The 12,246-nt window shown below is 44.5% G+C and overlaps 1 protein-coding gene across 1 annotated transcript in view; it reads right to left on the bottom strand.

The window, feature by feature from the left end:
• Positions 1-12,246, bottom strand: part of LOC109488025 — a 27,080-nt gene that overhangs the window by 11,654 nt on the left and 3,180 nt on the right. Inside the window, exons 5-12 of the mRNA XM_019792166.1 lie at positions 12,087-12,242; positions 11,760-11,834; positions 10,888-11,432; positions 6,196-7,315; positions 5,735-5,902; positions 5,420-5,506; positions 4,523-5,089; positions 1,088-2,212 (exon numbers count right to left, since the gene is read on the bottom strand). Of these exons, the coding sequence (XP_019647725.1) occupies positions 1,088-2,212; positions 4,523-5,089; positions 5,420-5,506; positions 5,735-5,902; positions 6,196-7,315; positions 10,888-11,432; positions 11,760-11,834; positions 12,087-12,242 (3,843 nt within the window). The remainder of the gene's footprint in view (positions 1-1,087; positions 2,213-4,522; positions 5,090-5,419; positions 5,507-5,734; positions 5,903-6,195; positions 7,316-10,887; positions 11,433-11,759; positions 11,835-12,086; positions 12,243-12,246) is intronic.

The following is a 12,246-nucleotide window of genomic DNA, read 5'->3' as shown; positions in this document are numbered from 1 at the left end:
ACTCCCCCCGAACCTCAATTTCCCCATCCAAGCCAGCCTAGCGGGGACCAATAGGCGGGCAGCATTTCGGCCACACCCACAACCCGCGCTTTAGCAAGATATGGTTTAAAAAGATGTTTATTAAACTTGTTCAAAAGATACATTTGTAAATTATTTTCTGAAATTCTGTGTCTTTGAATAGTTGGAGCAAAATAACTACCGAGCCGAGTTAAACCATTTCGGCGCTGGGTTTCTGGTGCTTACGTCGGCCGCGCGGCGTACAACTATTATTATTTAAATAACTACCGAGCCGAGTTAAACCATTTCGGCGCTGGGTTTCTGGTGCTTACGTCGGCCGCGCGGCGTACAACTATTATTATTATTATTATTACAGTAATAGGCCAAGTCTTTGTGAAAATGTAAGAAAAGGCTGTGCAGTCCTGTCCTGCCGATAACCTTGTTGTCCCGATTAAACTTTGTTACCCAGGCGGTATGATCTCGAAAATATGAGTGGCAGCATATCGATACCCTTTTTAAAGACAAGGTTTGATTTGCCGATTCCGAGTTTCTAGTGCTGAAGCCGCCGACACTGAACACCAAGTGTTGACGTAACTTCGGCACTGGGGATCTAGGACGGAAGCAGCCTCACCTCTGTATACCGAGTGCTGAGATAGGAACCCGTTACTTCGGTACTTGCATTATTTTCACCCCAAATACACCAATTCTTACATTGCTTATCTGACATTTCCAACTCAGATTACCTGCCGCGCCGTACGGAAGGATGCTGTTCAACCCTATTGTCGAATGGAATCGCCCGCAAAGTGGGCGTGGCCCGGAATGCTGGTCACCCATTGGTCGCCGCTAGGCTATGTGGATGCGAAATTGATGTAGGCATCCCCCCCCCCCATAATTGAATTTAAGTCATTTCGCGTGTGGATGCCACTCATTTAAGTACTATGTACATGTATGTCATGTTATAGCCTTAGAAGGTTATGTCTGTCTGGGTGCAATCAAGTCGTCTTTTTACTTAGTAAATGTAAAATATTCTACAACAAAATTAATTATCAATTCACATGCGGGTTGACAATATCGCTGATGAGCAACGTACCCACAATGTCACCAAAGAAGATTTCCTTTTCTTTCCTTTTCCTCCTAGGCTCAAACTTGACGTAACTGATGTCGTCAGGAATGTCCGGGGTTGGACCTTTCAGCAGAGACTCCAGCCGGGCCGTGACGTCAGAATACACGTTCATGACGTCAAAGTCACTGCCATGCTCCACGACTTTCTGTGAGAAGTCCACTGTGCTGGACAGACAGCCTAAGGTGCTCTCAACACTGTCTGCTGTAGCAGAGAGCTGCTTAGAACGGGCTGCTGTGACGGCCGCTAACTTTTCTTTCAGTTCAGTCTGTTTGCGTCTGACAAGGCCAGTGTAGTACTTGATCTCTTCCTCCGCAGCTGCATCGATGTCGTCTGCAGCTTTCTTACTCCTGGTGTCCAGTTCTTCTTGCTTCTCAGCTACGACTTCTGCAGCGCCTCGGTATTCCTTAATTATCGGCCTGGCAGCTTCCAACTTCTCTTTGATCTTTTCCCTGACGTCACCCACAACGTCTGCCAGCAAGCCGTACTTGTGGTCTTTGTGCTGCAGTACCGTGCAGTCCCGGCAGATGGGACTCTGGCACGTCTCACAGTAGAACTTTAGCTTCTCGTCTTCATGTTTTGGACACATAGGCAGAGATCTTGAGTTTACTGAGGGTGTTTTTGTGATCAGCTGCTCTTTTAACTCTGCCACGCCGATGACTTCATGACCACGCGTACGCTTGGCACGACGGTGGACTCGAGCACATTCGTCACACAAGAACTCTTCACACACAACACAGCCACCGTTAGCCACTTCTTCACAGACATCACAAGGCACTTTGTCATCCTCCTTGCTAACCAAACTCTTGTGAGCGTCGACGGTGTCCCTCAAGCTCAGGACAAAGAAGTTGTTTTTGAGCCCGGCGACACCGCCCTCCGGAAGTACAGTTTCGATCCGACATGTTGGACACGGAAACTTGTCCTTCGCCTCACCTTGTTTCGCTACAAACTTCTCCAGACAGTCCTTACAGAAGGTGTGAAGACACGGCAGGATCTTGGGGTCCTTGTAGGGCTCCAGGCAGATCGTACACTCCAGAAAGTCGCCCGAAATCTGGCTGAGTACGGCCTCCGCCATGACGACGTACACCTGTACGCCTCAGGTGAGATACCGTTACAGGTGAACTTTGAACTTCTGTCAGGGTCACTGTTTAAAAAAGGATAAGGTTTCAGCGAGAACCTGACCAGGTAAGTGTAACTACTGACATCATTTCTCCCTCAATGGCCGACGAATATGTAATAAAGTCTGTTTTGATGTACAATAGATAATGTAAGAGACTGCGAGGACGGGTCATTGACCTTTATGCACACACACTAGTCACACACGTGACTAGCTTATTTATCGATGTACGGTACAAAAGTAAATGTGGTCTAGCCGTTCTACCTTTGAATTGTCGCTTGAATATATGGTAAGGACTGCCATTTTCTAAACGCTATGTCTTACGTTCTTACAAGCTACAGATAACAAGCATCAACAATGCATGAATTTGTAGCACAGCTATATGATCGGTATATGACAAAAACTATAACTTAATGAAATGATTAGTTTCCTCCAAGGCTTGACAACGATTTAAAAAGAAAGATGAACTGAGAAAGAAAATACTTGATTCTGCTGTGGGAGAACAAAGAATGTGCCAAGTTGGTGTTGCCATGGCATTTGACATGTTTTCTCAATAGTCAGGTAGTCGACATTGTATCCAACCTAGTGGAAAAACAATATCACAGTGTGCAACCTACCTAGAGCTTGTCTGTGAGTTACATGGTTGGTTTTAAGTTGTGTCCTGGATGTACCACAACGGACCTTCCACTGTGTTGTTTGAAATTAACTGTGTAACGATGTATGCTTTGTACCAAATATGTTGTGATACGTTAAAAACCTGTTATTCTTTTCAACACGTCGTGACAGCATTTCTTCTACTGTTAATTAATTCCTGTTGTATTATACCACACAACTGGAGTGAACCGTATCATGAAAGTTCATCTGTGTTGGTAGTTACATGTTAAAAGTTAAAACTTTTGGTCCAACACAAAGAAGTTATCTCACCTTGTGTTGACGTCACACTTCAAAGAAGCCACGAGACAAGCTTCACTGGGTCAGTCTACTGAGGAAGACCAGAGTGACTGGTCGAAAGCTCTAGGTGAGAGAATTTTTTTTGTGTTGGACCAAAAGTTTTAACTTTAAACATGGAGTGAACCTTGCCTGCATGTTGGCTCTATTGTCAACGTAACTTGCTCATTACACATTAGAAGTCCATGTACCTTGATGATAAAGCCATTCCACTTTGAAAGCTTAGCATAGAGGATTAACTAAAACTTAAAGTTAAGCCGCTAGACAACAAATACAAGACATCCATCCTTTAATCATGTATTTGCTGAATTCCATTAGTTGACAGAATGAAGAATTCCAGTGACTTAGTAGATATGCCGATTTGCCTGAAGTTTGAATTGAAGGCAAGAAAAAGAATACAAACTCTCATCCTTAGGTATTTTACTTCGTTGCAATAGCCAACAGAATGAAACATGCAAGGGCAGTCTGCATAGATCCAATTTAGTCAGAAACAAACTAATGTTTCTATGCTTTTATATATTATATATCTGATTATTATACTGGGCATATCCATTCTCTTACCCCTCTACTTCAAAGTAGATCATACTCAGGACTTTTTAACTTGCATATTGTACAACTTAAACTCCTCATTCCGAGTTGAAGTGTTATTTCGGTACAGTTAGCCAGAATATCACAGTTGAAGGCTTATTATTATATAAACACATGCAAAGTCCTTACTAGCAATTACGTTAGCCTGGTATCCAGTCTGATCGTGATTGGGGGTATTGGGGTGTTTAGGCAGGTTGTGTCTTCGGGGCCTCTAAGAGCTTCCCCCACTCAGTGCAACAGACCGTCCCGGTAGGAGTGTTACGCTAATCAGAGACAGTATGCTCGGGGATTTGGTTGCCTGGTATCCAGTCTGATCGTGATTGGGGTGTTTAGGCAGGTTGTGTCTTCGGGGCCTCTAAAAGCTTCCCCCGCCCAGTGCAACAGACCGTCCCGGTAGGAGTGTTACGCTAATCAGAGACAGTATCCTCGGGGATTTGGTTTCCCCCAACACGTGGAGGGCTAATTAATCTCTCGTGAAATACACACCGGGAAGCTTATGTGAGGCGGGCGGGCCAGAGCTCTTGCGGCCCCGACCACGAATCAGTCTGGATACCAGGCTATAATTACGTCTGTCTGAGCTCTTAAAGAAGCCTGTCAACATTTTTCTGCTCTATAGATAGCTGGTATTTGTTATATGATAGCATGTTTATCTTCATTCCTCTTGAGATGGTGACTACAAATGTTACTTTTCAGTATCTACGCCTGTCTGGTGATGACCACATACCCGGGTCCATCGTTTGCCCCATCCTGACCGCTCGTGTCAGTACCGGAGTTAAACGAACCGCCGCCTCCTCCGCCATTTGGGCTATAATTCTCTGCCCTGCCTCCCCCTGAGTACCCCCCTCCCCCACCTCCTCCACCATGGTATCCATAACTCCCTCCCCCTCCACCAAACCCACCATCAGCATTATGATATTGCCCACGCCCTCCAACCCCGCCATTCACAAATGCCTTCCCACCTTCCCCACCCTTCTCACAACTGTCGCCTCCTAACGGTTTAGAACTCCCTCCATCCGTCAGCAGCCCTCCCCCTCCCCCACCCATGAAGTTACCCTTCCATTCTGTCGCCCCCTGTCCGTTAGATCCTCCACTACAACCAGTTCCTCCACAACTCATGTTACCAGTAGTGGACACAGTCCCGTCACACAGGGGGTTATCGGGTCTGTAGTTCCCTCCCTCCCCCTCCCCCACCCCCGGCGATAATGACGGGGCGTGTTGTCCTCCCCCTGGTCGAACAAATGTACCGCCCCCTCCTCCTACACTCCAGTTACGCCCTGTTCTCAGCACCTTCTGTCCCATCAGGATCTTCAGAGTTTCACCTGCAGTATTGAAAAAGGAAGATCAGATTTTTGTATCCATTACTTATCATATACTCATCCATCTTTTTTTTAATTAACATGGAAAAAGAATAACAATTTTTACTGTATAATTATTCTTTTTTTTCCTACATTTAGTTACAAGTTAGAATGGAAGCAGATATCCAAATATTACTGTGTACTCTCTATAATGCCAATGTTGCAACACTTCTACAGTTGGTTTGTCACCAGTGCACCTAGATGGCTAGATATGTGTTTACCACTGCACACTTTCAAATTACAGACTTTTTTACAGAGACTAGACCATGTACATGTCCAGCTGAAGTGTCGCACCTTGTTTGAGGTTAAATGTTCCCCTCAGTACGGCACCCCGTCCTCGGGCGGACATCGGGTTGTATAGACCCCACCCTGCAGCAGCACCTGTCAATCAAACATGTCAGTCACTTTCAGTACACAAATCTAAAGAAAGATGGACTATTGAATCACTACAGCACGAAAGGGGAAACGATTCAAGCAAAAGGTTACGTGCTTCAAATTATTTTGGTAATATTATTTTATATATATATTATATTTCCATGTGTATGTGTGCTTAATTAAGTACACCAAACTTAACACCAGTTACATTTACTATTAACTAAACGTCCCTACCCGCTGCCTCTATGTTGTACGTTCCCGTCCCCGGTACAGTGAAGTGCTGTATCCCGTCATGTAGCGTCACCAGGTGTTCATGGTCCTGTCCCCTGTAGTGGGTACCCAGGGTAGTGGGGCCCAGACGGCCGCTGGCGCCCAGGGTGGTGAACGTCATCATGCAGCGATCTGGCAAAAAGGACCGCTACTTTGTTTTATAAGGAATGTAAAGGATCAAATGTTATATTTCACTTCATACCTTTGATCATTTATAACTGTATTTGAATATCACCTGGTTGGGATAACCACTCGACAGCAGAACATTTTTCATGATTTTAGCTGACCATAACACACCGAGACGCTTGTCTCACGTGAACATAAGTATCTTTCTCTCCTCACCTAATGTTGGTGAATAGTTACATATATCCATATATCGCTATACAGTAGGACATTCAGCAACAAGGAAATTTTACAGAACGTACCGACAATGTCGCCAAGGATGATTTCCCTTTCTTTCCTTTCCGTCTTGGGCTCAAACCTGACGTAACTGATGTCGTCAGGAATGTCCGGGGTTGGACCTTTCAGCAGAGACTCCAGCCGGGCCGTGACGTCACAGTACACGTTCATGACGTCAAAGTCACTGCCATGCTCCACGACTTTCTGTGAGAACTCCACTGTGCTGGACAGACAGCCTAAGGTGCTCTCAACACTGTCTGCTGTAGCAGAGAGCTGCTTGGAACGGGCTGCTGTGACGGCAGCTAACTTTTCTTTCAGTTCAGTCTGTTTGCGTCTGACAAGGCCAGTGTAGTACTTGATTTCTTCCTCCGCAGCTGCATCGATGTCGTCTGCAGCTTTCTTACTCCTGGTGTCCAGTTCTGTCTGATTCTCAGCTACGACCCCTGCAGCGTCTCGGTATTTCTCAATTTTCGGCCTCGCAGCTTTCAACTTCTCTTTGATCTTTGCCCTGACGTCACTCACAACGTCTGTCAGGTAGCCGTACTGGTGGTCTTTGTGCTGCAGTACCGTGCAGTCCCGGCAGATGGGACTCTGACACGTCTCACAGTAGAACTTCAGCTTCTCGTCTTCATGTTTTGGACACATCGGCAGAGATCTTGACTTGGCCGATGACGTCTTGGTGATCAGCTGCTCTTTTAATTCCGCCACTCCGATGACTTCATGGTCACGTGTACGTTTGGCACGACGATGGGCACGAGCACATTCCTCACACAAGAACTCTTCGCACACAACACAGCCACAGCTAGCCACTTCTTCTTCACATACATCACAAGACACTTTGTCATCTTCCACACTAGCTACACTTTTGTGAGCGTCGACGGTATCCCTCAAGCTCAGGACAAAGAAGTTGTTTTTGAGCCCGGCGACACCGCCCTCCGGAAGTACAGTTTCGATCCGACATGTTGGACACGGAAACCTGTCCTTCCCCTCACCTTGTTTCGCTACAAACTTCTCCAGACAGTCCTTACAGAAGGTGTGAAGACACGGCAGGATCTTGGGGTCCTTATAGGGCTCCAGGCAGATCGTACACTCCAGAAAGTCGCCGGAAATCTGGCTGACTACGGCCTCCGCCATGACGACGTACACCTGTACGCTTCAGGTGAGATATCGTTACAGGTGAACTTTGAACTTCTGTTCAAGACATGGTCACTATTTACAAAAGCATCAGGCTTCAGCGAAGACCCGACTAGGTAAATAAAACTACTGACATCATCTTTCCCTCAAATAAAAAGAGGGCTTCCGTGCATACTACGAATATACATAATTATGTAGTGGATTCTGTTTTGATGTACAATAGATAGGTTGCGTAATCTTTATTACCTCCATGAAATGGAAGGTATTGTTTTTGGCGCGTCTGTGTGCGTGTGTGTGTGTGTGTGTGTGTGTGTGTGTGTGTGTGTGTGTGTGTATGTGTGTTTGTGTTTCCGCTTTTTTGTACCTTCATAAGTTCATAACGCCTTCATGGATTGTGGTGATATTTGGTATGCTGGTAGGTGTTAGGGGGGCGAAGGTCAAGGTCAAATATGGGCCTCCTGGTGGATGGCCTTGGTAGTGCAGTAGCACTTCCGGTTTGATGAGGAATCTCCTTTGCAGCCAACAGATGTGTCATTGTGTGGCTATCGAGTCAGTGCGCTTGGAACCCGGTTTGATTAATGGGGTTCCCTCAGGGGAATAGGTGACCTATTTCAGGGTTAGGGTTTGTATTAGCTGCAGGCCTGATTAGCTGTGTGTTTGAAACACTTAGTGTACTGTATACAAAAACTCATATATTTCATGGAGGCGTGTCTGTCTGTGTGTGTGTGTGTCTGTATGTGTGTGTGTCTGTGTGTTTGTGTTTCCGCACATTTGTAGTCAGCATAACTCCATAACGCCTTTATGGATTGCGATGATATTTGGTACGCTGGTAAGTCTTAGGAAGACAAAGGTCAAGGTCAAATATGGGCCTCCTGGTGGATGACCTTGGTACTGCAGCAGAACTTCCGGTTTTTGTATCTTTTGTCCTAAACATGCTATGGTCTTGACTTTTTGGTGACAGATAGCTTTTCCTGTCAGGAATAAGTGGCGTGAGTTTGGTCCCCCTAGCAGCTTGTTTTGGAACTGCAGGAGATTTTCGGGCGAAATCTTTAAAAGCCAATAAGTCCAGATAGGAACAAGGTATTACCATCATTTTTGGTAGGTAGGTAGCTGAGAGACAGATGTACATAATTAACTACAAATTATGCAAATGGTGACTTAATTTGCATAATTAATGAGGACATTCTGTATTTACAGTGTTTTACATTATAGTACTTTCATACATGTAATGTATGTAATCTATGGCAGATGGAACATCAACAGATACCAATTATGCAAATGATGACCTAATTTGCATAATCAATGCGAAAATTCGATGACTCCTTAGTGGTAACTGATGGGAATTTCATACTTGGTACATGTGTAAGTTAATCAAAAGTTAACATCACGATGCATTTATTATGTTAATGTGGAGGTAATTTACATAATTAAAGAAGAAATTTACATTTACATTTCAAGCCCATATTTCATGGAGGTATGAGATCTCGGAACTCTTGTTGTAGCTGTACACGTATTCCTTAAAGTTATATAGCCTTGGCTTATGTATGCATTTGGCAAATAGATGTTCTAATACATGTACAAGTGCAATACAGTGGACGTTATAGGATTTGTAACTGTAAGGAAAAGTCACCTAATGAAACATAAAGCTTGATAATGTATCCTTGGGCATAGGCACAGCGGGCTCATTTCACATACGGTGGGGTTGGGGATGCCAAGCTAACAGTTCTCTTGATAAATATATATATATAGTGAAGCCCGTATCGTGGCTATACGCTGTCCTGTAGACAACATACTAAGCATTTGAACAGTTGGCCTATACATGTAGTATGTACAGCACACAGTAGATACCTGTATACTGGGTTAGGTGGGTGGGCGGGGCTATTCCAAGCTGGCACTATGTAATGACAGAGCCTGGCTTTGGGGAAAACGTTTTGTACATTGGGGGTAAAGCTACGCACTTAAGCAGCAGCCACTGTTGTGTCGGTATAAACCCAGTAACTGTAGCCAAGGAAGAAGAAGAGAAAGAAAAAAACAGATAATGTATGTATAAATAGAGCAGAATGACCAAGCTACAGACAAGAAGCATCAACAATGCATGAATTTGTAGCACAGCTATATGATCGGTATATGACAAAAAATATAACTTAATGAAATGATTAGTTTCCTCCAAGGCTTGACAACGATTTAAAAAGAAAGATGAACTGAGAAAGAAAATACTTGATTCTGCTGTGGGAGAACAAAGAATGTGCCAAGTTGGTGTTGCCATGGCATTTGACATGTTTTCTCAATAGTCAGGTAGACGACGTTGTATCCAACCTAGTGGAAAGACAATATCACAGTGTGCAACCTACCTAGAGCTTGTCTGTGAGTTACATGGTTGGTTTTTATGTTGTGTCCCGGATGTACCACAACGGACCTTCCACTGTGTTGTTTGAAATTAACTGTGTAACGATGTATGCTTTGTACCAAATATGTTGTGATACGTTAAAAACCTGTTATTCTTTTCAACACGTCGTGACGGCATTTCTTCTGTTAATTAATGTCTGCTGTATTATACCACACAGCTGGAGTGAACCGTATCATGAAAGTTCATCTGTGTTGGTAGTTACATGTTTAAAGTTAAAACTTTTGGTCCAACACAAAAAAGTTCTCTCACCTAGTGTTGACGTCACACTTCAAAGAAGCCACGTGACAAGCCTCACTGGGTCAGTCTACTGAGGAAGACTAGAATGACTGGTCGAAAGCTCAAGGTGAGAGAACTTTTTTTGTGTTGGACCAAAAGTTTTAACTTTAAACATGGAGTGAACCTTGCCTGCACGTTGGCTCTATTGTCAATGTAACCTGCTCATTACACATTAGAAGTCCATGTTCCTTGATAATAAAGCCATTCCACTATAAAGATTTAGGAGAATGGATAAACTAAAACTTAAAAGTAGGCCGCTAGACAACGAATACAAGACATCCATCCTTTAATCATGTATTTGCTGAATTCCATTAGTTGACAATGAAGAATTCCGGTGAGTTAGTAGATATGCCGATTTGCCTGATGTTTGAATTGAAGGCTAGGAAAGGAATACAAACTTTCATCCTGAAGTATATATTTGCTTTGTTGCAATAGCCAACAGAGTAAAACAAGCAAGGGCAGTCTGCTTAGATCCGACTTAGTCCAAAACAACTTCTTGAAATTTGTAGACACTATTGTTTCTCTGCTGTTACCTCTGATTGTTAATGTTATATGGGGCATATCCATTCTCTTACCCCTTCAAAGTAGATCATACTCGGGGCTTTCTAACTTGCATATTGTACAGCTAAGTTCTCATTCTGGTACAGTAAGCGAGAATATCACAGTTGAAGGCTTAAAACATGCAAAGTCCTTACTCAGTAACTATGTCTGTCTGAGCTCATAAAGAAGCCTATCAACATTTCTGCTCTATGGATAGTCGGTATTTGTTATATGATAGCGTGTTTATCTACACTCCTCTTAAGATGACTACAAATGTTACTTTTCAGTATCTACCCCTGTCTGGTGATGACCACATACCCTGGTCCGTCGTTTGCCCCATCCTGACCGCTCGTGTCAGTACCGGAGTTAAACGAACCGCCTCCTCCTCCGCCATTTGGTTCACGATCCTCTCCCCTGCCTCCCCCTGAGTACCCCCCTCCCCCACCTCCTCCACCACCGTTTCCATAACTCCCTCCCCTCCACCAAACCCACCATCAGCATTATTACATGCCTCACGCCCTCCAACCCCGCCATTCACAAACGCCTTCCCACCTTCCCCACCGTACTGACAACTGTTGCCTTTAAACTGTTTAGAACTCCCTCCATCCGTCAACAGCCCTCCCCCTCCCCCACCCATGTATTCATCCTTCCATTCTGTCGCCCCCTGTCCGTTAGATCCTCCACTACAACCAGTTCCTCCATAACTCTTGTTACCAGTAGTGGACACAGTCCCGTCACACAGGGGGTTATGAGTCTGCAGTCCGACCCCCGCCCCTCCCCCACCCCCGGCGATAATGAGTGGCGTGTTGTCTCCCCTGGTGACAAACGTACCGCCCCCTCCTCCTACACCCCAGTACGACTTGTTCTCAGCACCTTCTTGTCCCACCAGGATCTTCAGAGTTTCTCCTGCAGTATTGAGAAAGGAACATCAGATTTTGTATCCATTACTTAATGAACTTATCATATACTTATCCATCTTTTTGGATTAACATGAAAAAAAGAATAACAATTTTCCTATATACTTATTTCTTCTTTTACAATTTTAGTTAGTTACTAGTACAATGGAAGCAGATAACTATTCCAAATATTTTTTCTGTGTACTCTCTATAATGCCAATGTTGTAACACTGTTCTAATGTTGGCTTGTCACCTAGATGGTAAGATACGTGTTAGCCGCTGCACAGTTTCAAGTTAAGACTAAACCAGTACATCTCCTACAGTTGAATTGTCGCACCTTGTTTGAGGTTATATGTTCCCCTCAGTACGGCACCCCGTCCTCGGGCGGACTTCGGGTTTCCCACACCCCACCCTGCAGCAGCACCTGTCAATCAAACATGTCAGGCACTTAGGCACTTTCAGTACACAAATCTAAAAAAAACAAGGACTATTAAATCACTACAGCACGAAAGAGGAAACAATTCAAGCAAAAAGTTATGGGCTTCAAATTATTTTGGTAATATTAAGATTACGCACCAAATACTTATTTCCATGTGCACGTGTGCTTAATTAAGTACACCAAACTTTACACCAGTTACATTTACTATAAGCTAAACGTCCCTACCCGCTGCCTCTATGCTGTACGTTCCCTTCCGCGGTACAGTGAAGTGTTGTATCCCGTCATGTAGCGTCACCAGGTGTTCATGGTCCTGTCCCCTGTAGTGGGTACCCAGGGTAGTGGGTCCCAGACGGCCGCTGGCGCCCAGGGTGGTCAACTTTGCAGG

This window comes from Branchiostoma belcheri, unplaced genomic scaffold, assembly GCF_001625305.1.
Source record: "Branchiostoma belcheri isolate BF01 breed outbred unplaced genomic scaffold, Haploidv18h27 scaffold91, whole genome shotgun sequence".
NCBI lineage: Eukaryota > Metazoa > Chordata > Leptocardii > Amphioxiformes > Branchiostomatidae > Branchiostoma > Branchiostoma belcheri.
The sequence above is the reverse complement of the archived record's forward strand: the minus strand, read 5'-3'. Positions and strand labels throughout refer to the sequence as shown.